This window comes from Xylona heveae (assembly GCF_001619985.1).
Source record: "Xylona heveae TC161 unplaced genomic scaffold L228scaffold_4, whole genome shotgun sequence".
Taxonomy (NCBI): domain Eukaryota; kingdom Fungi; phylum Ascomycota; class Xylonomycetes; order Xylonales; family Xylonaceae; genus Xylona; species Xylona heveae.
The window spans coordinates 1,414,914-1,441,025 of record NW_017264196.1 but is presented as its reverse complement, the minus strand read 5'-3'; the positions used below and the strand labels follow the sequence as shown (position 1 = coordinate 1,441,025).

At 49.0% G+C, this 26,112-nt stretch overlaps 11 protein-coding genes across 11 annotated transcripts; 7 read left to right on the top strand and 4 right to left on the bottom strand.

Moving 5' to 3' along the window:
• Positions 1-97: 97 nt before the first annotated feature.
• L228DRAFT_252970 (glycoside hydrolase family 72 protein) lies at positions 98-1,755 on the top strand (the record flags this gene model as incomplete). Its single annotated transcript, XM_018333719.1, has 4 exons — positions 98-215; positions 285-338; positions 401-1,007; positions 1,152-1,755. 4 exons carry the CDS (start codon positions 98-100, stop codon positions 1,753-1,755), a joined length of 1,383 nt encoding a protein of 460 aa, XP_018189151.1.
• Positions 1,756-3,476: 1,721 nt separating this feature from the next.
• On the bottom strand, positions 3,477-4,194 carry L228DRAFT_120482 (DNA binding methylated-DNA--cysteine S-methyltransferase). The gene is made up of 3 exons (XM_018328987.1): positions 4,066-4,194; positions 3,848-4,009; positions 3,477-3,791 (listed from the first exon to the last, which is right to left on the bottom strand). Exons 1-3 carry the CDS (start codon positions 4,087-4,089, stop codon positions 3,639-3,641), a joined length of 339 nt encoding a protein of 112 aa, XP_018189150.1. The 5' UTR covers positions 4,090-4,194; the 3' UTR covers positions 3,477-3,638.
• Positions 4,195-4,725: 531 nt separating this feature from the next.
• On the top strand, positions 4,726-6,289 carry L228DRAFT_246396 (V-type ATPase). The gene is made up of 5 exons (XM_018332399.1): positions 4,726-4,898; positions 5,038-5,050; positions 5,183-5,312; positions 5,390-5,546; positions 5,655-6,289. The coding sequence occupies exons 1-5, from the start codon at positions 4,882-4,884 to the stop codon at positions 5,821-5,823; spliced, it is 486 nt and encodes a 161-aa protein (XP_018189149.1). The 5' UTR covers positions 4,726-4,881; the 3' UTR covers positions 5,824-6,289.
• On the top strand, positions 5,949-6,590 carry L228DRAFT_120248 (hypothetical protein). The gene has a single exon (XM_018328985.1). The coding sequence runs from the start codon at positions 6,074-6,076 to the stop codon at positions 6,428-6,430; it is 357 nt and encodes a 118-aa protein (XP_018189148.1). The 5' UTR covers positions 5,949-6,073; the 3' UTR covers positions 6,431-6,590.
• Positions 6,591-7,207: 617 nt separating this feature from the next.
• On the bottom strand, positions 7,208-8,014 carry L228DRAFT_120301 (hypothetical protein). The gene is made up of 2 exons (XM_018328986.1): positions 7,366-8,014; positions 7,208-7,275 (listed from the first exon to the last, which is right to left on the bottom strand). Exon 1 carries the CDS (start codon positions 7,850-7,852, stop codon positions 7,403-7,405), a length of 450 nt encoding a protein of 149 aa, XP_018189147.1. The 5' UTR covers positions 7,853-8,014; the 3' UTR covers positions 7,208-7,275; positions 7,366-7,402.
• A 4,519-nt stretch (positions 8,015-12,533) lies between these two features.
• Positions 12,534-13,917, top strand: L228DRAFT_238140 (phosphatidyl synthase; the record flags this gene model as incomplete). The annotated part of the gene is made up of 2 exons (XM_018331007.1): positions 12,534-12,874; positions 12,939-13,917. The coding sequence occupies 2 exons, from the start codon at positions 12,534-12,536 to the stop codon at positions 13,915-13,917; spliced, it is 1,320 nt and encodes a 439-aa protein (XP_018189146.1).
• A 90-nt stretch (positions 13,918-14,007) lies between these two features.
• Positions 14,008-14,477, top strand: L228DRAFT_120227 (hypothetical protein). Its single transcript, XM_018328984.1, has one exon. The coding sequence runs from the start codon at positions 14,097-14,099 to the stop codon at positions 14,376-14,378; it is 282 nt and encodes a 93-aa protein (XP_018189145.1). The 5' UTR covers positions 14,008-14,096; the 3' UTR covers positions 14,379-14,477.
• Positions 14,478-14,545: 68 nt separating this feature from the next.
• On the bottom strand, positions 14,546-16,822 carry L228DRAFT_282300 (Pex24p-domain-containing protein). The gene is made up of 2 exons (XM_018335987.1): positions 16,490-16,822; positions 14,546-16,421 (listed from the first exon to the last, which is right to left on the bottom strand). The coding sequence occupies exons 1-2, from the start codon at positions 16,717-16,719 to the stop codon at positions 14,603-14,605; spliced, it is 2,049 nt and encodes a 682-aa protein (XP_018189144.1). The 5' UTR covers positions 16,720-16,822; the 3' UTR covers positions 14,546-14,602.
• A 1,564-nt stretch (positions 16,823-18,386) lies between these two features.
• L228DRAFT_267577 (hypothetical protein) lies at positions 18,387-23,150 on the top strand (the record flags this gene model as incomplete). The annotated part of the gene is made up of 5 exons (XM_018335002.1): positions 18,387-18,495; positions 18,593-18,788; positions 18,854-21,935; positions 21,995-23,077; positions 23,139-23,150. 5 exons carry the CDS (start codon positions 18,387-18,389, stop codon positions 23,148-23,150), a joined length of 4,482 nt encoding a protein of 1,493 aa, XP_018189143.1.
• Positions 23,151-23,953: 803 nt separating this feature from the next.
• Positions 23,954-24,977, bottom strand: L228DRAFT_282298 (4'-phosphopantetheinyl transferase). The gene is made up of 2 exons (XM_018335986.1): positions 24,622-24,977; positions 23,954-24,550 (listed from the first exon to the last, which is right to left on the bottom strand). Exons 1-2 carry the CDS (start codon positions 24,849-24,851, stop codon positions 24,319-24,321), a joined length of 462 nt encoding a protein of 153 aa, XP_018189142.1. The 5' UTR covers positions 24,852-24,977; the 3' UTR covers positions 23,954-24,318.
• On the top strand, positions 24,943-25,935 carry L228DRAFT_238137 (hypothetical protein; the record flags this gene model as incomplete). The annotated part of the gene is made up of 2 exons (XM_018331006.1): positions 24,943-24,984; positions 25,480-25,935. The coding sequence occupies 2 exons, from the start codon at positions 24,943-24,945 to the stop codon at positions 25,933-25,935; spliced, it is 498 nt and encodes a 165-aa protein (XP_018189141.1).
• Positions 25,936-26,112: the final 177 nt, after the last annotated feature.

Genomic DNA, 26,112 nt, shown 5'->3' with positions numbered 1-26,112 from the left:
CTTCCACTTTTACTTCGTCAATCGTTCGCAAGCCCGCCTAATAACAAATTTTAAATCTTCTTTCCATTTTTGGCTCCCAACTTTGCATTTCTCCAAGATGAAGACTGTCTCAGCGTTGGCTGCTGCCCTTTCCGTTGCTTCCACCGCCTTGGCGGCTGTCACTCCCCTGGCTCCCAGAGACAGCCAGTTGCAGTCTGTTAGCGTCAAGGGCAACGGTACGCTCTATTCCGACGAGCAAAAAAAATTAGAGAATTGAAGACAGACGGCTAACTCCATTTTTCCAGCCTTCTTCGCCGGCAACGACCGTTTCTACATCCGCGGTGTTGATTATCAACCTGGTAAGGAAATAGCTTACCCTAGTCCATCCATCCGAAAAGTTCCGCTGATTGGTTGTCTTTAGGTGGCTCTTCTCAGGTCGCCGACCCCATTGCCGACGCTGATAGCTGCAAGCGTGACATTGCTGAATTCACAAAGCTTGGCATCAACACCGTCCGTGTTTACACTGTCGACAACACTGCCGATCATGATGACTGCATGAACCAGCTTGCTCAGGCAGGCATTTACCTCGTCCTTGACGTCAACACGCCTAAGTACTCTCTTAACCGTGCTTCACCCAAGGAGTCGTACAACGATGTCTATCTGCAAAGCGTCTTCGCGACCATTGACGCCTTCGCAAAGTACAACAACACGCTTGCCTTCTTCTCCGGAAATGAAGTCATCAACAGCGACAACACTACTACTGCTGCTCCCTACGTCAAAGCTGTCACCCGTGACATGAGACAATATATTGGCAGCCGCGGCTACCGTCAGATCCCCGTCGGTTATTCCGCTGCTGACGTTGAGTCGAACCGTTATGAAATGGCAGCGTACATGAACTGCGGTACCGATGACGAGCGCAGCGACTTCTTTGCCTTCAACGACTACTCCTGGTGTGACCCTTCCTCATTCACCACCTCTGGTTGGAACATCAAGGTTCAAAAGTTCAGCAACTACAGCTTGCCAATTTTGTAAGTCAGCCCCTAAACTTCCTTTGCAAACAACCCATCTCTCCTTCTTCTCCCTTCTCAGAAAACCCCAAATAAATCACATAATCCCCTCAGTTTCTATCTTGTGTGTGTGGGACAGAGTCCACTAACGAAGCGGAAACTTAGCCTCTCTGAGTACGGTTGCATCACCAACAAGCGTCAATTCCAGGAAGTTGCCGCCCTCTACAACACGGAGATGACCAGCGTCTACTCCGGTGGTCTGGTCTATGAGTACGCTGAGGAAGATAACGGCTACGGTCTGGTCACGATTAGTGGAAACCAAATCACTGAGAAGGACGACTTCACTGCTCTTAAGAACGCTTTTGCCAACACCACCAACCCCAGCGGCGATGGTGGCTACAAGAGCAGCGGCTCCGCCAGCCAGTGCCCCTCCAAGTCATCCACTTGGGACGTTGACAATAATGATCTTCCCGCCATCCCCGCGCCGGCCAAGAAGTACATGACCAATGGTGCTGGCAAAGGCCCCGGTCTTGATGGCTCTGGCTCTCAGTGGGCTGGTACCCAGAGCAGCGGCACCGCCACTGCTGGCTCTGGCAAGGTCACTGCTGTCGCTACCGGCACTTCCAAGAATGCCTCTGCAAGCGGCAGCAGCAGCTCTACCCCAAAGAGCGCTGCTGCTTCTCTACGGGCTCCCGAGTCGAACTTTGCTCCTCTCGTCTGCGGTCTGGTCGTCTTGGCCTCGACCTTCTTTGGTGCTACTCTGTTGTAGATGTAAAAAGTTTCAAAGAATATCGGAGCGTTGTAAGGATTTGCGTATAATCAGCATGGCATAGAATTCAAGCCCTGGAGTTGGGGCTCTCATTGTGGTTCCCCCCTTTTTTTCTCTTATTCTCGCATTTTGGAATACATAACGTTCCGCCCTTTTTTCTTCTCTCACGCATTGCACTTATGTTGTCTAGTCATCACCGTACATTAGACGTGCAATTTTAATTTTGAAAAGATCTATGTTTCCTGGTTACCTGTAAGGTGTGCTGTCTCTGTTCCATGTCATTATAACATATCCATTCACTCATATTCATATGTCTATCCGCCTCTTTACCCGTTGATAAATTACCCTACACTTACGCTATTCATCCTTCGTGGTTAAGGAGGAAGATTGACTGCGGAATATTCGCTCTTGTGAATTCAAATATTAGCCGGTTGATCGTGAAGGACAAACCCACCATGCAGGGCAAGCAGCAAGATGTATAAATATCTCTTTCTCTCCCGTTTTCTCTTTCTTGACTTGGGTTCTTTTGAAGCAGCCCATTGATCAAACCAATGGCGGACAATACAGACTTATCATTGATAAAGGGAACAACTACATGCACTATTAACTCTCCTCAAAGAAATCAAGGACGAAGAATACAAGAACATCTGGACTGTCTATAATATCCTCGCCTTTTAAAATACCCAAGAGTTTTTATCATCAGCTACACATATATCACACTTTACCCTTCGCTGTTTCTCTTCCGTGGACTCAATTTAAAATGGCAAGATTGACTTGAAAAAGATAAAATTCATAACCATCCGATATAGACGTGGAAGAGAGCAAGATATATTGCTTACCAGCTATTTAGCAAGTTGTTACATCTCTATCGTCATCATTCGAATGCACGACGAGCCTTTTCCCTACAGGTCAAACGCTTCGCCATGAACGCGGTCGTTTCTTGCATATTGGATACTCCGCTGTCAGCAATTTATGTCTTGACACGAGCATCAAAACTTTTCGATCCAATCACTTGAAACATAATCAGGACGGCAAGAGGCCTGTCATAGGAGTGATATCTTTTACTTTTGTCCGACTGCGCCATTGGTCTAATTTGCACCATAGGAGTGATGCAGAGCCTGCGCATCCCGGATTAGGTCTGTTGCAAGGCGTCTGCTTCCGTTAGCAGATACAAAAGCTATCGCGATCCTAGAAACGAGTTAGCTTGTGGGACGAGTTTAATTTACAGAGAGAGTGTCTGAGCATCGTTATCTACAGTCAACTTTCTTCTGTTCAGATCTTGTTCGCCTCTCAACTACTAGAAAAATTTCCTTGGTTAGCTGAAAGCGTTCGCTTTCAAAACGGTTTTGACTGTCCGTTGGGTTGGGTTTTAATATGGAAATAAGTTGATGTAAGAGACTATTTTCAATCTCGAACTTTGCTTGGATCTCTCTCTGTGGTAGGAGTCTCACAGGTGAATAATTTGATCCATGGACCGACAAGTGGATGTTGAAACTCACCGTTGGTGGCTCTTCCTTGTCAATGAGGAGTGGATAGAGCCTGAAATAAGGAGAGAACATTAGGGAGTAGAAGTATCTGTTCTGTATGAACTCTTTGAGATTTTTATATCATTTTATCTGGGAAGGATGTTGTACCTCGCAGGAAGACTTTGGGATCCATGTACCTGATTTGACATACTATTTTTTTTATAGCTTATTGGATATCCAAACTGAAGAACAACTTTTTTGAAAATAACTGGAAACTTGGTATTTTTTCTGCGAAATAAAAACATCAAACTGAAACATCCCTGCATTGTTCCTGACTGCAGTGACAAACTCCTTTTCTTCGCCTCGACACTCCCACAAACCCTTTCCTGGTATCACTCATATACAGAATGCGCAAAGCTAGACTTTGAAGCTATCCCACCAGCAGGTTTGGTCAAGCAGCATACCATCCTTGTCGAATTGTACACCTTCAGACTGCAACAGGTTGAGTTTCTTGTTCTGGTTCTGTCCGCTCGGTGCATCTTGCCAGTCACCCTGAAAGCCGCCGATAAACTATTCCAAAGTTTAGAGATGCTATTCACGCAAAGATGCCAGCATCAGTAACTTACGCCCGTTGACGCAATGCACCTGTGACATGGGACTTCCGGAGCAAATGGATTCCGACGAAGAGCGCCACCCACAGCTCGTGGTGACGAATCCAATGCTTTCGCCAATGCGGCATAAGAGCTCACTTTTCCAGATGGGATCTGGGAAAGCAGAGTATAGACCCGCTGTATCTTATTAGTAGGAAAGATCAAAGCTTATGGATCAGGCAGAAGTAATTCACCTCCTGGTACGGAGTGACTGCCATTTCTGTTTTCTGATATTTGGATAGACGAGCGGATATGGTTCACGTTGACTCAAATTTCAGCTTAGAGCTTTTGCAACGAGCAAACAGTAAGTGATTCTCAAGTGATCTGGGAAGACAAAAGGGAGGAATGAGTGCTAATAAATATTGAACCCCGCGCGACTTTGCTTCCAAATTCTGTTTCTCACGCGCCCTGCGACGTGACTCAGGCGCGATGTCATGTGACAGAGCTAAACCCCAAAATGGTAGTATTAGGGGGAAGGGTTTGCTAAGAAGGGAGATGGAGGCTGAGATTTCCTTGGGTCCCGAATCCATCTAGGTTACGAGTAAATCCATGTCGTAAGCGCTAGATAAGTAGAGAAGAAACGTAAAATCCCAACTTTACAGGGATAGGTCGAATTTTCACATATGGCATTTTAAAACTATGCATTAAACTTTTTGATTTGGAATCCTTCCAATGATTATTACCTCCTCCTTAGTTTTCAAAAGAATGAACATTATGTCTCGATAGATGATAGTAGACCCGAGACTGTTTTTGATGTTCTCAACGCTTGGTTGCTTGGAAGCTATCAGACCGTCGATGAGCTTTGACGATCACGTGACGGGTAGTGTCCGAAGTCTGCTCTTCGCTTCCAACATCAACCTTCCCCCGTCGTCACCAATCTCTCCATAGCCAGGCTCCAACTGCTTCAAGCTTCATCAACCCGTTCGCGCGCTTTAGCTAGCCCAATCCGCCGCATCCACTCAAGTCGTCAGCGTCGTCCTCGAGCTGTTAATATCTTCAAAGTCATCAAAATGGCCACCGATCTCTGGTTAGTGACCTCACACCTCGCCCCAATCTGGATCAGTCGTGTCAAGATAAGCTCTGAATTTCGATGCACCTTGGGAGCTCAAAATCAGGCTCAGGCCTTCTTCGCGTATATGTTGCTAACTCGAGATAATTCCATATAGCCCCGTTTATGCCGTTAGTATTCCCTTCAGAGAACAATTCATTGCGATCCTTGGCGGACGCGGCTCTCGATTCAATTCGGCAGCTTTTCCAATGCCACACATCCTCCAGATGGAACAGCACATGAACTGACTATTTGTATTTCAGCCCTTTTTCGGTGCGATGGGCTGCACATCAGCCATCGTCTTCACCTGCTTCGGCGCCGCCTATGGTACTGCCAAGTCTGGTGTCGGTATCTCGGCCATGGGTGTCCTCCGACCTGACCTGATCGTCAAGAGTACGTTTTGATATATCCTTATCAAGGCTTCCGCCGAGGCCTTTTCTCAACTTGCTTGGTATTGACGCATAACGTAGACATTGTCCCCGTTATCATGGCTGGTATCATTGCCATTTATGGTTTGGTCGTGTCTGTGCTGGTCTCGGGTAATCTTAAGCAGCAGCTGTCGCTATACACTGCTTTTATCCAGCTCGGTGCTGGATTGAGTGTCGGTCTGGCTGGTCTTGCCGCTGGGTAAGTTTTCCATGCTTTTATCATTCTTCCGCAAATGCAGGAGTTGCGCTTTATCCTGCGCAAATATGCAATGCTTGTTGATGACGACCATTCTAATCGCTCTTATAGCTTCGCCATTGGCATTGTTGGTGATGCTGGTGTCCGTGGAACTGCCCAACAACCCCGTCTCTTCGTCGGCATGATTTTGATTCTCATTTTCGCCGAAGTCTTGGGTCTGTACGGCCTCATTGTCGCCCTGCTCATGAACTCCAAGGCGTCGCTCGACACCGTCTGCTAAACAGCTTACAATGTTGGGACGATTTGCTTGAGGCTTGTATAAGCAATATCACGGTATTACGAGAAGCTGAGGACGAATAATAACTGATGGGACCATCGCCAATTTACCTACCATCCAAACAGTCATGTATTACAAAGGGGGAGTGTGACTCCTCGACACGTCATTGTCAAAGAAAGAGCCGATGTTATGTGGAAGGGGCAGAAGGGAAATGTAGTCAAACGAGCATCAATGTTGTCATATCATAATCATCATGGGAACATGCTTTCCTCCGTTTTCTACCTCGGATTTTATGTTTTATATATTTTCTTTTTCTTCTCCGTTTGCAGCGCGCTTTGTATTCGTAGGGAACGTTTGCCAGTACAATGCAGGGAAGGGATCAAGTGTGGTAGATAAAATCATCTCTTGCGTGTTGTATCTTTCTATCGTGGTCAAAGTGCATAAAGTATATGTGTCCGTGTCTAGTCCAAACGGCCGTGTCAGTGTCCTAACGATTGTCCCGCCAAAAGATGAAGGTTTGACTGCCACTCAATACTGTTGGCCGCTTGCGGTTCCGGTACGAAAATCATCAAAGTTGAGGCGAGGCGGCGAACTGAGATTGTCAATGTAAATGACTGTAGCGTAATGTATAGTATGATTGAAGAATCAACTATTTCAATCATGACAAAGATGTTCGAAAATGTCCAGAGGAGCAATTTGACATTGCCGTACCTCTCCCTCAACTCGAAGCCACAATGCACATGATTGCAATGGCAACATTGATCGCTAGTCTCGTTTCCCAGCAAATCTCACGACATGATATTGTCCTTCTGCGGGCTGTGATGGGTATGGCATAGATGATAGATGCTGCTATATCAGCACATGCATAGAAGTGAGACCTATTCCTTGCCAATCGATTCTGTAAGAATTCGTGATAAGTAGGACCAAGATCACATGTGTATGTGTTTTCTTTTGGGGGGTTGGGGGTGGGGGCGAGAGGACGAGGTTGAGGAGGAGGAGGAGGAGGAGGAGGAGGAGGAGGATGAAGGATCAAATAAAGAGTCCATGTCAAGGAAGACACGGATGAGAGAGACAGCGTTCAAGCTGCGTAGTCTTAAATGCACAAGCCCAGAAAGGTTAATTCTGCAGTGAAAGCCATGGAGTGCAGTAGTCCACGGCCCCGAACTGAACCAGAATAAAGCGGCGTCAAGAGAGATAAGAAGTAACCAATAAGAAGACATTGACTCGAGTGGCCAAAAATGAATACAACATCAAGAGTTCAGCTGCGTGTCTGAGGCCGGAGGACATGATAGTCAATAGAGTCTTGACACGAGATAAGGCAAATGAATGTGTCTCTTTTCGGACGAGAAAAATGGGAAATGGATAAACTAAACGTGAAGACAAACCTGGATGGATGCTCGCCACATTGATCAAGTGCTTCAGGTCTCCGTGCATGAAAGAGCTGTACGAGGTGAGCTGAGCTTAGGTTAGCTGCTGGGGGATTAGTGGCTCTCTACACCTGGAAATGAAATGAATGAGGATGATCTCGAGTATGAAAAAACATACTGAGCATCTAGTAGTATCACGAGGAAATACTGAGACTCTAAGAGTATGATGAGAGAGCGAGGAGGAGACTCGGAGAAGAAAAACGGACGTCCACGTGTGAGCTAGAGTCGGAGCTTTGAAGTATCATGACATCAACTGCAAAGAATGCGTGCATAAGTAGTAGATACGGGGTCGTGGGGAAAAAACCATAGAAGGTGCTTTGCCAAGAAGAAATGCAAAGTGTTAGGGGTCGATGGGTGCAGGATCTCGGGCTTTTCTGAGAGACGGCCGAGGTTTCTGGGTCAAGGAATTGCTTTCGTATTCCGCGATTTTTCCCGCCCCGTTGATCCGGCGATGCCCGATGATACGATATGCGTGAGTCAGTGACGATGCCGCTATACACAGAGTTACTAGAGTACTGTGAGCGCAAAATGTGGAGATGTCCGTCAGGCCGTGCTATGCTGTAGACGGCATTGCACCGCCCCGTCCCCCAAGGACCCCGTAGCATGCAAAGGGCGTAGGAGAAAAAACAACGTTAAAATCCATGCATCTTGCAAGGTGGGGAAGAAAATGGAGAGTGGAGAGGACTGAAGTGGGGTTGAAGAATGCAAGAGAAGCAAGACGCAAATGACGGGGACCAGGGCGTGGAGTTGTTGTGCACACAGTACAGGGCAGTACAGTACAATAATCCGGCTGGAGGACCCAGAATTTGGCCGAATCTAATCAAACCAGCCATACAGAATGCAGGTTCAAGCAACCAAAGTGTGCCGTTCTCAGGGTGTTAACCTCTTCTGTGTGAAAGAGTAAATTAGGTAAGGTACCTTAGGTATGTAATGCTAAGATGGCTGGAGACAGAGAGAGAGAGAGAGAGAGAGAGAGAGAGAGATGGTAGATCGGATCAATGGGGGCCCCGCAATAGCCCCGCAACTCATGGAAGAGTTACGTACGGAGAAACTGTGATGGAACAAATTGGATTAGAGAAGGCCCACAATTGTTGTCACAGTGTTCGCCCAAGTAGCGGAGTCTGTTCCGACTCAATGGACGCGCAACACTGGGGAGAAAGTCGTTACGAGAAGTTCCCCCCCCACAAAGGCAAACAGGACATTTTCTCTGCCTTTTCAGTAGTAGCGTTCAATGTTGTAATTCAGAAGAATATTGTCACGATTTTACTGGACCAGCCGGCATGAATTTCGGTCGAGGGAATTTATTTTTTTTTTTCTTTTTCTTTCCCCCTTGTGTCGAAGCGTATTTGCTGGATGTGGCTTAGCCAGTTTAGTTTAGTTCCATATGATTCTGACGAATGCCGTGTGTTCTATCGAAAAGGGAAATATTAATGATGCATTATTGTGTTCGATTATGTGATTGCGGTATATTTGCGTCGAGGCTGTTTCAAATTATGCCAGCAATGAAAGGAATGAAACCTTATGTGATGTCGTAAAGAGTTTGTTTCTGTCGTGGAAGATATCAGCAGAGCGGGAAATAGCGGGGTAAGAGACAATATTTTTTATGCAACGCGGGTAGGCAATTGACAAGAGAACCTTGCACTGCCGACCAGCTGGAAACGTGCAGATTTCCCCATGGGGTGATTATGCGGGGATGAAAAGGACGTTTTTTTTTAGAGAGATAGAGAAAGCACAGCTGGAGACTCGAGGGATGAGGGATGAGGCTTATGTGACGGTGTCTGATGTTGCATTGTTCAAGGATTATTCTTCTTCCTGCATAAGACGCAATGATGAAGTTGACTAAGATGATTTAATCATATTTTATGCATGCCGCAACAACTTGGGATGACGCCTGTCCCGTCTTTGCGCCTTTTCAGCACCGTCATCAAACAACGGGAGCTGTACATGATTATAGTGGCGCTTCAAGCGCCCTCTCGGATAATTCGTTATAATTGCCCAAGATATAGCTCGTGCTGAATTGGTTGGATATTTTGCATGTGCTTTTTTGATATGAGATGAGATGAAACAAGGGCGCACTTTCATTTAATCTTACCGATGATCGACACGATGCAAGCCCACTGCAGCCACGGGGCTCGAGCCCAGACATCAAAACTTGGCATGCATCGCTCGTCACCCAAACCTCTTTTGGGCCAGAGGCGCGGACCTGCAGGCAAACGCTTGGCCCGCTTTGCTGACCCGATTATGTGACTGGAAATGGCAATTACTCTCATTTGGGATGCGATTCATCAAGCTATTCTTGTTCCTTGGCTCGCCAGGCGTGTCCCGGAAAGCATGTGAATTTTGTCCAAACGGATTTCATTCTGATATCAAGCGATTCATAGGCACTACTGGGCCTATGAAGTTTCTTTCTCAGTATGCAATCAACTGCTTCATCACGGTGAGTTTTTGCTTCAATGGTTTGCTATCATGATGGCAGTCTTCTGCATGAGGACATGCGTTTGTTTGCCTGGCTGAGAGGCTGCATTTATGATGTCAATCCGCAGTGAAATTGGACGAGCCCTTGGGGCTAGTCGTACAGGTGTTATCTGCAAGACACGCGGGTTTCCGTGAGAGAAGTCCAAGAGGCTGTATGGACTAGTGATAAGGGTTTTCCCATTTCAGCCCGCTGCTGCCCTGCCGGAGGGTGCCGTAGTTGGGACCAGGGTTTCATGTGGTAAAAAAGTGAAAAGTTGTGGACAGTACATGTGTGCTTGGGAGTGTATCTTGGCGTCAGCGGCGACTCGCAAGCTCACCTAAATGTTACATATTGACAGGAACAGAGGGACCAGGGACCAGGGTTCTCCAAGTAAAGTCAAAAGACCCTGCGCTCCATCCTTGACGCAATGGTTGAGTTCGAAGCTAAAGAAGAGTTTCTGCTGGGGAAAATTAGCTTTTTGGCCTTTGCTCTGAGTTACATGCAAACGCTCTCCGCGCTCTCCGCATTCCCCAGCCGGAGCTCCTCCAGAGAATGATCGGCACATCCTGGTGTCCGTGAATTGCCGGAACAAATGAACGATCAATGGAGAATTGCTCCGCAAAGAAAAGAGGGAAATGAAGTTAACTAAAGATGGGGTAGCGCGGGGTGGACGAAAGAGGTTAGCCGTCCATTGAGGGACTGGATAAGCCCCACGGTCGTTGGTGATTGCAGCCAATCACTGGTCAAGGTTCCAACAGGCGGCCCCTCCGAACCGTCTCGTTGTGAAAGATATTGCGCGTCTCCATTAGGTCTATGAGGGTTCTGGCTCCTCAACCAAAATGACCGGACGACTGCGGTATGAGAGTCATCGATTTTTGTCCCGTGTCAACGTTCGCGGACATACATTGCCAAGAGAGTTGCCACGACGAAAGTACCGCAGACGGTTACGCAACGGTGGGAGGTACCTGGTACGTGTCGATGTGATTGGTAGATTTGCTGATGGGAGAATTGTCCGAATCAGCATCATTGGTAGGCGCGGGGAAGTAGGAAATCTAGAATTTCCCATTGATCTCATTGATACGGTGAAGGGGGCGATAGGAGTGTGGAGAAGTCCGACGCAAGAAAATTTTGCGGGCGCCTGATCGGAGCAAGTGAGGCTCAGTTATCCATTATCTGCGGACACGCATGAAGAGAACCACTTTTTCCAAAGGGAGTTGAAAGCATCGACGAACCATTGTCCTGTAATCGATCTCGTGGCTGGAGTGTGGGCAAGCGGTGGACTGATAGAGTGTGGCACCTTGCGAGTTTCTGGGCACACACCATACGTACTTTGCAGTAGGTACCTGCCTTAAAGGTATGTTGACGAGAGTGTTGCGCAACTGTATCTGTTGTCCGTATAATGGTGGCTGTGGTAGCGGCCAGCCAGGATGACATCAGTAGGCAGCAGAGACGGTACTCCGTATGAGTGACGTTGTGTACCATGTACCACACTCTAATCACGCACGGGAACCAGGGGCAATGCCATGATTATCGAGTACTGCTCCTCGTGCAACTTGATCGAAAGTCGCGGACTCCACTCCGAAAACCCCTGGCAATAATGAAGGTTGGTTTTCCTGTCCATCCTCATTAAAAAACATGTACAAAGTAACCCGTCAGAATGAAGAAACAGTGGGAAGTTGGACGGGTCCCTGATTTGTGGTCCCCTAACTTGCTTCACCATCCATCTGGCCAACAGCGGGTCCACAGGGGACTGGGAGGTACCGACCTTACCTTACCTAGTCTGTAGGCGAACATTGGGGTATCAAAAGCCGGGGGAATAAACAGGAACAAGGAACAACCGTTGTGATGGGTACCTTTACAGCATAATTTTGGTGCACGAATACTTTGTACAGTCTGTAGTACAGATACTTCGGTTCGGCTCTGGTCCCATTCGATGCAGATACTCTGTACTCTGTACCTTTGGCGCTTAAGGGAAAAATCCCCCACGTCTTCTACTCTGTTCGCTCAAACGAAACCAAAAATTTCATTGTTGTCATCCATTTCTTTATCAGACTTTTCTAACCCTTTTTTTCGGGCCCTTTGGTGGCTTTCCGTGCCTTTCCTCGGGGTAGACAGCGGCAAGTGCTTAGTGTGATTATGGTGGGCGGCGGTGAAATTTGGTTCGAGGCCGAGGCAACATTTTGCACTTGTGTAGTTCATCGTGCTGACGTCGTTTCCGTCGTTTAGGGCGATTCTGCCATTATTGTTACTCTCTGCCCCTCCATCACCCTCCAACCCGCCCCGCCCCGCACCTTTCCTTGACTTTCCATTCATCATTTTCTGCATGGTGCGCTTGTGGTAATTCAATTTCGCCCCAACTCCGGACTTCTACTTTCGTTTAGTCTCAGCTCGCAACATCGGGCCTTTCAGGACCCCTGGCCCGAAAAGGATGACATCGATGCACCCCGTCTTGAACCGGTTTAACCTTGCCCTTGAGGTTGTCGGTTCCAGCCAATCACAATGGTTGTGTCTTGAGGAAATCCGTCCTTCCTGCGACTTCCTGTCGGACTGGTCTCCACCCCCATTTATCTATCATCCTCGAGAGATTATTATATATATATATATATATGCCCTTCCCGTTCACTCAATGAATCTTTTCCTTATTCTACATTCTCCATCTTCATACCATTCCCCATCTTGATACCCATTCCCACTCAGGCCTCTTCCCCGCCTTTTCTATATTGTGCGCTGGAAATATAGATTTCTATCTTTTGTATAGATTTCCCTCTTGATTGTTCCATCCAATTGCTCAGATTACTGTTTCTCCTTGTCCACCAGACCAATCCTCCATCATGGCGGCCAGATTACAGAGACCGGCTATCAACCGCATCAACTCCGGAAATGCCACTCGTGCCGACTTCAAGGTGGGAGGCCCAAATTTGGCCGTCCCTGCCAAGCACTTGATGGCCCCTTCGTCTGCCAATGAGACCGCCTCTGCTTTTGAATTGGCCAGACATCACATCGACGACCACAGCACCTCAGAGCCGCCCACTCCCCCGGACACCAGAGTCACTGACTCCTACGCCTACGCGTTTGATATTGATGGTGTCTTGATCCGGGGCGGTAGACCCATTCCTGAGGCCATTCAAGCTATGAAGGTTCTCAACGGCGACAATGAGTATGGCATCAAAGTGTAAGTTCTGCGTTCATCAATGACTCGTTCTTCTAAAGACACGGACTCCTAACATCCCCGCCAGTCCCTACATCTTTGTTACCAATGGTGGTGGCAAGTCCGAGCAGGAGCGTTGCATCGACCTCAGCAAGCAGCTCGACATTGAGGTTTCGCCCGGTCAATTCATTTGCGGCCATACCCCTATGCAGGAGATGGCCGAGAAATTCGGCACTGTCCTTGTTGTCGGTGGTGAGGGTGAGAAATGTCGTATCGTCGCTGAGAGCTACGGCTTCAAAGACGTGGTCACTCCAGGCGACATCATCAAGACCAATGAGGACACGACTCCTTTCCGTAAACTTACCGATGAAGAGAAGGCCAACTCTCGCGTACGCGACTTCAACACGATGAGAATCGAAGCCATTTTCGTCTTCGCAGACAGCCGCGACTGGGCTGGCGACCAGCAAATCATTCTTGACGTCCTCATGTCCGAGAATGGCCGCTTGGGCACCGTCTCCAAGACCTTTGACGAGGGCCCGCCCATCTTCTTCTCTCACAACGATGTCGTCTGGTCCGCTTCGCACGAGCTGAACCGTCTTGGCATGGGCGCTCTGCGCTGCTCGCTCGAGGCCATGTTCAAGGCCGTCACCGGCAAGGAGCTCAAGACCACTGCCTTTGGCAAACCTCAGATTGGCACCTTCCAATTCGCTACCCGTCTCCTTCAGCGCTGGCGCAAGGACACCCACGGCATAGACTCCCCCGTCGAGACGGTTTACTTTGTTGGCGATACGCCCGAGTCTGACATTCGTGGCACCAATGAGTACAACAAGACTACCGGTATGAACTGGTACTCCATTCTCGTCCGTACTGGTGTCTACCAGACTGGCACTCAGCCTCGCTTCCAGCCCCGTCACATTGCCGACAACGTCCTTGAGGCCGTCAAGCACGGTATGCACCTCGAGTACATGAAAAAGCTCCAGGTTGAGCAGAACCGTCTCAACGACAAGGCAATCGAGCAGGGCAACCTTGACTACGCTAAGCCCGAGTCGGAACAAAAGGTTCTCTAAGCCTTTTCCTTTTCAACTTCCTTTTTCCACTTGTTATTCTTATACCAATTTTTTCTCTTCTTTTCCTGTTTTTATATCCATGACACATGTCTTCTGTTAATGTCCCTTCACGATACGCCATTTCACGCCATGAACGAGCAAAAGGATAGCAAAAAAAAAAAAATCAAATACTGTCCTTTATGTTTCATGGTTGCCCGCCAGCGGGCTGTACGGGCGTCTCTGGGATTCTGGTACTGGTATCTGGAATAGTGGCGTCCCCTATTTTTCTTCTTCCTATTCTTTTCACATTTTGGAGCATTCCATTGGTCGGTTACTCGGATGAAATCAATGCGCAACTGGTTTTGTTTTTACTGTGTGCATATATCATCCACACTGCTGCCACTCTTTTCTTCTCTTTCTCTTGTTCTTTGGTCTTATTTTCCCTACACACTGAGACGAAATGGATCAAAAGACATGTATAGATATAGATGTTTTCTATACAGGGGATTGGACGATAGACTCTAGATTTTAGAGTTTTGCTTTTTTTTATTTCCTGCCGTTTTACTTTTCTAGACAGCAGAGAAATATAAAATATTTTCTAACAAGTAATTTCTCAAACGGGCTGATAAATTGTGATTTTCATGCATTTCATCGTAAAAGCTACGCTACCAGAATTGGAAAATGAGGTAAAAGGAAAAAAGAAATTTCATGATTCATTTACACTAACTCGACGCTGATGATGCACAGGCTTGCGCTTGACCAGCCTAATCCAGCGCCGCCGTCGCCATTCTCCCCGCTTATGTGGGTTATTCATGGTCGCTGTTGTCGATGATGAGGATAATGATGATGGTACAGAAGTGCCTCCTCGGTTGTTCTCTGTTGCTGCAGTTGCAGCTGCACCGCTACCATTGTTGCTGTTACCGCTGCCCCCACGACCAAAATCAACTGCATCAGATCCATTCCCTTTGGAACCCTTTTGCTGTTTTTTGCTCTTCTTGTCCTCTTTGGCCTGTTCTTTTTTCGCAGCGAGTTTTTCTTTCTCGTTAGACACTTTGGACGAGATTGAATGTTTACCATTCGTGCTGTTTGACGAGGGAGCAGCGCTTGCTGAGGTTGCCGTTGTATTGACACTGGTAGTGCTGGCGTTGTGACTGCTCGGGTTGGTATTTTTGATAATGCTCGGGCTTAAGCTAGTCGTGCTTGCGTTAACGCTGGTGGTTCCGCTCGGAAGGGGCCCACCGGTCAGGTATGAAGAGGTTGATGCGGACGATGACAAGGAATGATTGGTATCATCTTGACGATCGTTTTTCTTCTGGTTCTTCTTTTTTGACGACCCGTTATTGTTGTTGTTGTTGTTATTGGAGGAAGGAGATGAAGAATGAGAGGAAGGTGAGGCAGAGGAGGCCCAGCTCGCACTCGTACTCGTTGGCTCATCGAGATCGTATACCCATCGCTCACCCTCCGTTTCAATCTCCACGCCCGTAATCATTCTCTCTTCGACCCACTCGCGGCTCAGCAGATCCAGAGCCCACTTCTTGTCGCTCCATTCCCAGCCATGCGGGGGCTCGACGTCGACAAAGAATCGTGCCCCGCGTGGACGATCGCCCGAAATGCGCGTCGGCGAGAGCGGGTCGTACGGCGAAGGACTGAATACCCAGCCTTCCCACTCGTCGCTGGCCCCGCTGGCGTCCCGACGCTGGAGTTCAAAAATCTCAACCTCGCGCGTCTCGGGGGCAGAGTCGAGAACAATGTCCCGGGTAATCCATTGGTCGAGCCATCCCTGAATCTGTTTCTCGCGTGACACGACGTGGTCTTCCTTGCGCAGGGATTCGATGGCGTCTTGCACAGACGGATGACCGAGACAGGTCCCTACCCAGCCGGCTACGAGGAAAATTGTTCGCCAGGGAACAAGATGGGAGGTAATGAAGAGTAGGGAGGCCGTTGCAAAGAGACCAAGAAAGAGCGCAGAAGAGAGTGGTTCGTTGGAAAAGTTGGTTCGGGGCGCTACGAGGGCAATTGTCTTGTCGTGAACCTGAGAGAAGTCTTCCATGCAGTTCTGTAGGTCGCGCATATTGCGGAAAAAGTCACGGCTCATCTCGCTTGCGGGTTTGACCTGCTGCGGGGGTGCTAATGGAGGGCCGTCCATGGAATATGCAGCGTCAGTGGGTAGACGGATCGGTGGAGGCGGGTGTCGAACGATGAATGCGGGGACCATGATGAAGAAGAGGACGACCACGATGGGCAATGTGGCGAGGAGTGTTGGCTCCAAGCAGAAAAATGTGTACACGAAGAGGAAGGATAAGGTATGCGTTGGTGTTTTCCAGGAGAGAAGCTGAATGACTCGGTTTTGAAAGACGAAGACGACACCGATTCGAGCGTTGAAGCGCCTGAAATTACTCGTCATGAGCGGTAGGCTGAAGCCCGGTCGGTTTTCATATGAAGAGGAAGACGAGGGCGTCTTGCGCCCCGGAGTCTCGAATATATCATCCTGGATCTCGTCCGAGGGTATTATTTGCTTCATTAACCTGTGCGGGGTCACGGCGTTAGTGCAAGGAAGTAGATTTTTGGGTTAGAGAATGATGATGGTGCTCACATGGAGAATAGTCTGTCCTGCAGACTGTTTCGAGTTTTACTCTTCTTGTTCGAGGGTGTAGATGATGCTGTATCTTCATCCAAGGCCCGATCGTCAGCTCCCGTCGTGGCTGTAGCAGGAGCATCTTGAGAGCTTGTATTCTTGTCTGATGCTCTGGCACCGTTCCCGCCCGCAACGACGGGAATGGGCTCGTCCCTGTTGGAAAAGGCCTCGGCCCTGTATTCGTCCATTGTGGAGCATTACATTTGGAAGGGAAATACGAGATTGAACTGAGAGGACGTGCAGCGCAGTTTGAGGACGACTACGCTGCTCCACGGTTTGCCTATGTGATGCTACAAAATGCTATGGCGGTATTGTATGACAGGGCAGCCCGTGACGATGACGGAGGTCGGGCCGACAGGGCTGGACCGAGGTCCACCCTGTACTGTATTGGCATTAAACTTTAAGCGAACAGCGCTCCGCCAAACAGAGAGGCTTAACTGTATCTTAACTGTATTTACCTTGCCCTTGGTGATTGAAATCGATCAAAACATATTGGCTGTCTAATGGAAGATCGGTATCGCTGTACTAACGGCGTAACTTATTTGGAGCATAAACGTTTCTTTTCTACTCAGAGGTATTGGCTAACTTTATCCAAAGTGCTGTTCGCCCTTACATCTTCTATCTGGGATGAATGAACAAATGAAGGAATGAGATTCTGGCTCGTGTACAGAGTACTATGCACGAGGTGCAGGATGTGAAACGCCAGTCATATCATAGAACTACAAGCGTTCATGTATCATGCCACGTGACCATTTGAAATGCATTCCTTGCATGCTCAACAAGATGCTTAACTACCTTACCTACTGACGCAGTAAGTTAACTTATCATCTCATTTACTTTTTGCTGGTGATTAATTTCATTGACATGCGGACCCCTCTGTTTTGGTCTAGTGGAATGGTCTAAGCACTAAATGTTCCTATCAAACGCGCCCTTTACTGAATGCGTCGGTCGGAATCATGAGAGGAAAAAAAGGGCCCAATTTTGCTTTCATTTATTTAAGCCGTCGTTGCCAGACTCGACTAACCTGCTCGAGTATAATTCCCGCTTTCGTACATTGGATACGATGGGAATACGTTCAAGTTTACTGATACTGATCAGCAGTTGCACGGTGTGTGTGTAGTCAATGAAATTCAGGGTCAAAAAGTTATGTAGCAATTTCTCTGTTAGAGAAGCAGCAGAGTGGAGCAGGAGAAGCAAGAAGAGTAAAGTTATCGCGCCCTCTCGTGCCGGAGACAAGAAGGGGTCCGTTCAAACGCTCCTACTGGAGACGGACACACCACAACAACAACAAGCGCTACTTTATATACAAGTACTTTTTGCCCCCAATAACGTGAGAAAAATACTCCCGTATCTGGTACTTCACGCTTCCTCCCCCCCCCTAACGGAGTACACACTCAAACTTACCCTTAACCTCCCTCTCAAAGGTGAGCGAGAAACCTACGCCGTGTCTCGTCTTGTTGTTGTGTGTGTGAATGAAACCCCCCCCCACGACTTCCTTCATTTCTCGTTTTCTACAATGAACCACCATTCGTGATTATAGATCCACCCAAATTCAATCCAAAGCAATACCCATCATTTGTGGACGGCTGCATCAACTCTTGGCAAGTCCTTTGCTTCGAGGATACTTCGACCTACTGGTAACGGTGCAAGCATCTCCTGAGATGAGGTTACATGATTCTCCTCGCCGCTCCTAAGAGCGACTGATTGCTGGGCCAGCTCTTCTGGAGAGTTCAGTGCCCGGTCACGTCCCTTGTCCGTGACTGCTCCACGGCCAAATAACAACTAGAAACTTTGCTTTAAAGCTCGATCTTTCCAGACACCTGAGGCGTGGGCTGGCACCTGCGTCCATTTAGCCATGGCCGCCAGCATCAGCCTCGCGTCCCATCCACCGGCGACCGCTGGGACACCTCTTGGACGACCATCAACAAGTTCTAGGGCAGAAGAGCTGAGTGCAGAAAACCTTGGTACGTGGCATTGCAATGTAGTCAAAATCAATCGACCAATCATGCCATTTTTGCTTGGGTGCACGACAAAATCTCTGACCGCAATGACAACAAACAGATGGCCGTGCACGAAAGCGAATACAACATGGCGGCAGCGACCCCTTAGGGTATCCACGCCGACGTCCCAGCGCTTCTATATCATCCTCAAGAAGCTTTGCTGAGCCAACGTCAAGCTCTACCAGTCGACAAAGATCAGTGAGGGAACACAAGGCGCCATTGGGTCCTCGGCCACAAGAGTTTTCTCCCTCAAAACGGTATGATTGAAGTTGTGACCATTATCCGTTGACTTGCCATGTCGGTTCTGACAATGTTGCGCCAGAGTTGTCAGCGACAATATCACCACCTCAGGACGTCCTGCTCTCCCCATTTCCACGAGCGTCCCTTTATTTGGACAGCCATCGGCAGCGCGCAAAGCCGAGTTCAACTTTGCTCCTTTTCCACATCAAAAGGAGGATGTGGAGAACGCGACCACGGGTGCGTCAGCGGAGTTTCTGCCGTCGATCAGCTTTGATGAGCTCCATAACAATCTCACATACAACAATCTCTCTACAGGCCTTCTGCACGCATCCTCGGCCGGCGGACCAACTACCGGGGTCAGAAGCAGAGGTGATGGGGTGACTTTGCCTTCCACTACTGGTCACCCTGGACCGTACAGATCGTACCCTGCCGCTCCACGGCCCGGACGCAGTGACTCCACGGTGCGGTCTCGGCACGTTTCTGCTGGCCACGGCGCCACACCCGTAACTTTTACTACCGGTGGTGATCAGAGCGGTGGTCTTGCCGGCGCATCGCTTCCCATCAGGACTCGCCGCCAGAGCCTGCTCCCACCGACTGCTGCAAACAATTCCGGACGTCGATTTCCGCGAAAATCTGTCGGCTCTGGCACTTCGGCACCCACAGCAGCCAAGGATGCTTTGGCTCCGCAACCTCAGGCAAATCTCATTCCTCACAATAATGGCGTCTCTCTGGGCGCTGGCCCTGACCAACCTTTGGTCAACCGACTGAGCGTGGCAAACAATCAGAATGTTGTTCGGAGAGAACCTCGCCTCTCGACTGCAGCACGCAGTCTCAAAGCCAAATCCCTACAGCCCCAGTCACGACCGACGCCTGGCTATCTTTCGACGCCGTCAAAGGCCACCATTGATCACTCGTGGCACACGCCCGGCTCCGCCGTCGGTCGCTCACCGGGGAGGCGTTTGAACACTCCCTCCTCCTCCAACTCAAGCAACCGAATGTCCACCATGCCCGCTCATGCCACGGGCCTCGGTGCCCGCACCATCAGTCCCACCGATACCCGAAGAATGAAGCGCCTGTCGATGGCGACCGGTCATCCCGGCCTACCGACAACGCCCCCAACTCCTCAGCCCTATTTCGTTTCGCGCCCGCGATCTAGCAATCGCTCTCCAGCTGCCCTTTCAAGGAAGAGTGTTACTCCTTCGTCCTCTCGCACGACCCCGGAGCACAATCGAAAATCGTATAGCTCTGGTATCTCAATCTCTTCGAGTACCAGCTACAATTCCACACGAACTTCTTCGGGCTCGCTCCAGCCTCGAACATCTCAGACTCTGTCCACTTCGAGGCTGCCCACGCCAAAAGCACGAAATATTCATAGCTCTGCTGCTGGCGAGGAAGAGGTGCCTCCGGTCCCTGCGATACCGAAGGCCTATGAATCTCCCAAGGACCTCACCGATCAACCATTCTTCACGCCTCGCAAATCAAGCCTGCCATTCGAGGTGGATAACGGCAATGGCGAATCGGCCAATGAAGCTTCGACTGGTAAAGGTGTAGCCAAGGAGAGTACAATGGCCGGCCCCGCCACCGCGAACACGCCAAAGCCGACTCCTGCGCCTGTGCATGCCAGCGAGACAGATTCAGGTAATGGGTCTCGGTTGGGCAAGAAGAACTTGCAGCCAATCCGAGTACCTCCCATCAATCTCCTCCCGTTAGATGGTGCTGCTGCAGACAAGCCGGGCATTCTCCCACCCACCTCTGACAAGTTTGACGGGCAAGCAACACCTCCGCCGAAGCGCGGGGCAGCAAAGACACCTAGCACACCCTTGACTGCTTCCAAAGCCGGGTTTTTCCAAAAGTCTGTCAATAATGCCATAACTACTCCCGTCACCCATTTGCGGAGTGCCAGCTCCCAGCATATCACTACCGGAAGAACATCGACCGTTCGGGCGCCGAGCAGGTCCAGCCTGGAGATGCTCGAAGCGTCAACTGCCGCAGCTGAGCGACGAGCCCTTTCACCTTTTATATCGGCTACCATGCCAAGGCGAATCAGCGATCTCCATCAGCAGAATTCCAAGAAACATGGTGACTATCACACTATCAACTTTGGCTCAGAGCTTCGCTTGGGCCGTGTCGGCGGACCCCGGGCTCAAACTTCGGCCAAGCCTGAGCGCGACGAAGTTTCATCCAATGACCCTGGTTCTGTTGGCGAAGAGACTCCGACGGCGAATGTCAGCTCGAGGCGCAAGATAAGCTTGAATTGGAGGAAACCGTCGTTCAAATCATTCCATTCGAGCAATGAAAAGAATGAGCCGTCGCCAGAACTACAACTTCCATCTTATGCCGATTTACCTCCTCCAAAGCTTCCCTCATCAACCACATGGTCTGGTCATATGAACATGAGTCCGAGCCCAGCCTTGAAGGCGGCATTTCATCATGGGCCTGTCCGGAAGAGTTCTTCATCTAGCATCACGTTGCTCAGTCACCGACAAGGTCTACCTGTTGAAAGCCAACCACAGGTTATCGGCGAAACAACGAAGCAGTCTGGCCTTCGCCTGGGTCCCTCGCAAAATGCAATTGCTGCTGCGCGGACGGCTCCGTCGATTCTACCGCCTTTACAGCGGACAGTGACTCCAAAGACCTCTAGCAGCTCACTGGGAGCCCGGAATGCCCAACAACTCGACCGTGATGACCAGGTTGCTGAAGAAGAGATGAAGAAGTTCGCAAATAAGCGCAAGGACGTCGAAATCGCTGCACGAGAGGTGGATGATTTACGAAGGCGAGCAACTCCCAAGGACAGAGTCTCACCCACCCAGGCATTACGGTCGGCTCACCTCAATATCTTTGAGCGAGGTGAGATTGTCGACTACAAGGAAGTGTTCTTTTGCGGTCTCCAGAATGCGAAGAAGCAGGTCGGAGATTTGAGCACAACCGCTGCCAATTTCGGTTACGACGATGACCGAGGCGATTATAAGATTGTTGAGGGTGACCATCTTGCCTACCGATATGAGGTTGTTAATCTCCTCGGAAAGGGAAGTTTTGGCCAAGTGGTAAGATGCATTGACCACAAGACCGGCAGTTTGGTTGCCATCAAGATTATCCGAAATAAAAAGAGGTTTCATCAGCAAGCTTTGGTCGAGGTCAATATCTTGCAGAAACTTCGCGAATGGGTAAGTTGGCAGGATCGTGTTGGGCGCAACGAGAAGCTTTTTCTGACCTTGATATCTAGGACCCTCAAGATAAGAACAGCATGGTCAGCTTCACCCAAAGCTTTTACTTCCGTGGTCATCTCTGCATCTCGACCGAACTTCTTGGAATGAATTTGTATGAATTTATCAAAGTCAACGATTTCCGTGGGTTTTCGTTGAAGCTTATTCGGCGCTTCACGAAGCAAATGCTCAGCTGTCTGGTGTTACTGAGAAGCCGTCGTGTTATACATTGTGACCTTAAACCCGAAAATATTCTGCTCGCTCACCCCGCGCATTCGGAGATCAAAGTTATAGATTTTGGCTCCAGCTGTTTCGAGAAGGAAAAAGTCTATACATATATTCAGTCGCGTTTTTACCGGTCTCCAGAGGTGATTCTTGGTATGACGTATGGACTTCCCATTGACATGTGGAGCTTGGGGTGTATTTTGGCGGAACTCTACACTGGCTATCCCATCTTTCCCGGTGAGAATGAACAAGAGCAACTCGCTTGCATCATGGAGATTTTTGGTCCCCCGGAGAAGCATCTCATCGAGAAGAGCACCCGCAAAAAGCTCTTTTTCGACTCCGTGGGCAAGCCACGCCTAACTGTCTCATCCAAGGGTCGTCGACGAAGACCAAGTTCCAAGACCTTACAGCAAGCTCTCAAGTGCGACGATGATGCCTTTCTCGACTTCATTACACGTTGTTTGCGATGGGATCCTGACAGGCGTCTTCGCCCGGACGATGCCTTGCGCCACGATTTTATCACTGGCATCCGGAAGTCGGCTAGAGGTCGTATCTTCTCTTCAGCAAATGAGGCAAGCGGCTCCCTCAAAAGAATGAATACTGTTTCTTCCTCGGCTCGACCTTTACCAGATCCTCCTGCCACGAGCTTGAAACATGGCACTCTGGTGAAGAGTGCTACCGCTGGCAACCTCTCACCAACTAAGGTACCATCGACGAAGAAGACTACTTCCATGACTGGCGCACCGTCCGTATCGAGCAGCATCGGCGTGAAACGGAACTCTACTGGAGCTGCCGTCGCTTCAAATCTGCCTAAAGCGCCGCAGAGAAGTGTATCTGGGAAGACGGATTTGGCTTCTGCTGCCGCTGCAGTTAGTCTGGTAAGTATCGTTTTCATAGAATTGAAACAAGTTACTCGTTACTAATTTTTTTCTATCACAGAAGTCCCATTAAACCTGCGTTAAATATGCATGCAGATCAACAACATCTCATTTCAGCATAGTCCAAGGGTCTCGCCTGCCATTTACCCCTTGTTTTCAGCTTCCATTCGTGCTTCCTTGGCGGCATTTTAGATTCAGACCAAAGAATGAGAAGAAACGATTGCATTTCCCACGTCTGCTTTGCTTTTCTACTTGTTCTAGTTGCCATTAGCGCTTATCGTCGAGTGTCCGTTCTTATACCCAGGGCCATTCTCGGCTTCACTCAGACCGGCATGTTCGGTCACTATTTCTACATATCTTGTTTTCCTTTCGTGCGTGCTTGGATATTTTCTATACACAGATTTAGAGCGGGAGATGTTGAATGATGTTTCTAAACCGGCTTTGCGAGCGAGGGTACTATGAGGCGAGGCAACCAAGAACCACAATTCCGTGGGGCACTTGCTCGGACAGCGCCGGAGACGGGTTGGTTCTATATTTGGCTTGACAGTTTTGCAACACCTATTTTCCTTCAGATTTCATCATTCATTTCATTACCGGTAGTCTCTTTTAATCCTATATTGGCTCTTTTCTCGTTGGTACGCATCTCTATACCGCAATATTCCCTTAAAAAGACTCGAAGGCGGAAAGCCGACACTTGTCCGGTCTCAGGGCGATGAGGCTGCCTGCAATGCATCGAAGACTGTTGCAGAATATCAACCTTTAGAAAGGGAGCATTACTTCGCTACTTGGTTACATGGCATCGGGCAGGCGTTCAAGTGGTGCGGTTACATTAAGTTCTGTTCCATTCCGTGGAAAGAAGGCTGCATCTCTACTAGAGCCTTCCCGCAACGACCAATATTTCTTACACTAGAACACAAAAATCTATACTCTTTGCCATGAAAAATTGCCTTAAATTTTCTTTTTCGCGTAGTTGACTAGCCAAGCACTTTGGATCTTGTGGTAGTGCTGCCAAATGCCCGGTTTCTTTAGTTTTCGGCTGGAGATCATCATTTCGGTCAGTTTACCAACCGTTTCTCTTCCTGCCATATCCATCTCTTTCGGTGCCGTGGAATTAGGGCTGTCAATATCTCGACCACCCCTGACTGTCTCCATGAGATCCATTTAGGGAATTGGACGTCCACCACATAGAACAGATTATAGATCACGTGATAAGATTGTATACCATCACGGATTAAGTTATGTTATGAATTACTGGAATCAGCAGAATCAACAGCTAACACAATAGCTGTCGCATAATCACCGTCATGGCTTATACTCAGTTGTGCAATTTGGTCGCAGTCTGAATTGCTGGAGGCAGTGTTGGAAGATACTACAAGCAGAGGTGCCCCGGAAGCATTGGACTGTATAGTCACATCATGCCATTGGAGGCGCCGCGAGCGGACTGCTTTGAAAGCTGCTTCTTTCGCGGCGAATCTGTGTTTGACATTGCAGAAGTTAGGCTTTTTGGACCAGTCATAATTGAGTGTTCACCAAAGGCTTGTTACCTTCCTGCCATCCATTGAGCTAAAGGCGTGAATGGATCTTCGGGGAAATTTGTGCGACATGCAGCCAGCTTGCTCTCAAATGAGAGCTGCTCAATGGGATTGAAAATGCGTCGCGCCAAACGTGACAGACGTTGGCCATTGTCATTCCTGGCAATCAATGCCCGCACGCGGGAGATCTGGCAGATATCGATGCCGACGTTGAGCGGGAATGGAAAAGGTCGAGGTGGCATTTGACTGATGCGGTCCTTTACGCGATCAAAAAAGAGGGACGGAGAAAGTGATTGTTTAAGAATCGGGGTAAGATCAAGCTCTGCATAACTAATGGAGAACGACTTTGTTTTTGCAAGGGACAAAACCCACCGAGTAAGTATTGAGACAAAGATTGACGCCCGGCTTGATCGCGGCTCGCCAAATGCGCTTAATCTACTACGGAGTACAACATCGACAATGGGATTACTTGCATGCATATGCTCACAACTAAAAGTATACTACGACTAGATTGAGTCATGGTAAATTGAATTCATCAAAAATCTTCTTGCCTCGATTTCGACGTTTTGGACTGGTCGTTTGACGATGAATTGCTGTCAAAAGAGCAATAATAGAAGCAATCACATCCGTCTTGCCTTGACGTTTCCGGCACACGTTCATTTGTCTCTTGCAGATCATGGACTTGCGCAGTCTCAATACCGCTTCATGACGTCGCCAGAAGACCAGACCAGGACCGGCATCGCAGCTCTCGCTTTCTCAGAGCAGAGCCCAGCCGGCCATCAACTTGAGGACATTACCAGTTGGTACGGTGAAAAGTGGAGAAGAATAGTGTAGCTAATGCTAAAGTGAATACTGTACAACACGGATTAGGAAGTTAGGAAGTTGAGGCGTACCCCCGTCTGGAACCTTTTCTCGCCAGTCGCAAACCGACGGAATGGGATTAAGGTTGCCGAGCGATTTCCCAGCAAGTCCCCAAGGGGAGCAACAGTGGCAACGGCTCCACCAATGCCATCGCGGAGAACTGTGGAGCCGAGAGCAACCCTTCGACATGGCGTCGGCTCGTCAATCTCCATACGACATGGTCGATTTGAAACGCTCCTGACGCTACATCGCGTGCGGCAAGACCCAACACTGTCTTCGCGTCGCATGCCATCTGCGCACCACCAGAGGAAAAGAAGACAGGACGTTGAGGTTTGGGGGATTGCGAATAACGCTGCGTGGCAATTGTGCATGTGCTGCAAAGCGGAGATGAGGTTGCGCGTGGCCTTGCGCGATGGTGAGCGTGAGTCTTCGGCTTTTGACAGCTACTGTTATTTGTCCAATTAATTGACTTGGAAAGCAAGGCTATATTGAAAGTGAAGAATCCAAAATGATCTTAACAAAAAATTCTCCGATATTTGCAGGGGCCATAAGCCTTATCGGTGGCCTGTGTTCGCACGGGGATCCCGCTTGGCTGAACCGAGCAATGCATTCCAGTCCCTACCCTCCCACCATCGTCACTCA

Excerpts from the sequence above, each read along its gene's own strand:
- L228DRAFT_120482 (XM_018328987.1), bottom strand. The coding sequence starts at position 4,089 with ATGGCAGTCACTCCGTACCAGGAG. Across the intron at positions 4,010-4,065 it reads CAGTCACTCCGTACCAGGAG|CGGGTCTATACTCTGCTTTC; the intron begins GTGAATTACTTC and ends AATAAGATACAG. Across the intron at positions 3,792-3,847 it reads GGTGCATTGCGTCAACGGGC|TTTATCGGCGGCTTTCAGGG; the intron begins GTAAGTTACTGA and ends ACTTTGGAATAG.
- L228DRAFT_246396 (XM_018332399.1), top strand. Across the intron at positions 5,313-5,389 it reads ACCTGACCTGATCGTCAAGA|ACATTGTCCCCGTTATCATG; the intron begins GTACGTTTTGAT and ends CGCATAACGTAG. Across the intron at positions 5,547-5,654 it reads CTGGCTGGTCTTGCCGCTGG|CTTCGCCATTGGCATTGTTG; the intron begins GTAAGTTTTCCA and ends TCGCTCTTATAG.
- L228DRAFT_120248 (XM_018328985.1), top strand. The coding sequence starts at position 6,074 with ATGGGAACATGCTTTCCTCCGTTTTCTACCTCGGATTTTATGTTTTAT.
- L228DRAFT_120301 (XM_018328986.1), bottom strand. The coding sequence starts at position 7,852 with ATGCTACGGGGTCCTTGGGGGACGGGGCGGTGCAATGCCGTCTACAGC.
- L228DRAFT_120227 (XM_018328984.1), top strand. The coding sequence starts at position 14,097 with ATGTTTCATGGTTGCCCGCCAGCGGGCTGTACGGGCGTCTCTGGGATT.
- L228DRAFT_282300 (XM_018335987.1), bottom strand. The coding sequence starts at position 16,719 with ATGGACGAATACAGGGCCGAGGCCTTTTCCAACAGGGACGAGCCCATT. Across the intron at positions 16,422-16,489 it reads CAGGACAGACTATTCTCCAT|GTTAATGAAGCAAATAATAC; the intron begins GTGAGCACCATC and ends GACCCCGCACAG.
- L228DRAFT_282298 (XM_018335986.1), bottom strand. The coding sequence starts at position 24,851 with ATGCCACCTCGACCTTTTCCATTCCCGCTCAACGTCGGCATCGATATC. Across the intron at positions 24,551-24,621 it reads GCTCAATGGATGGCAGGAAG|ATTCGCCGCGAAAGAAGCAG; the intron begins GTAACAAGCCTT and ends TGTCAAACACAG.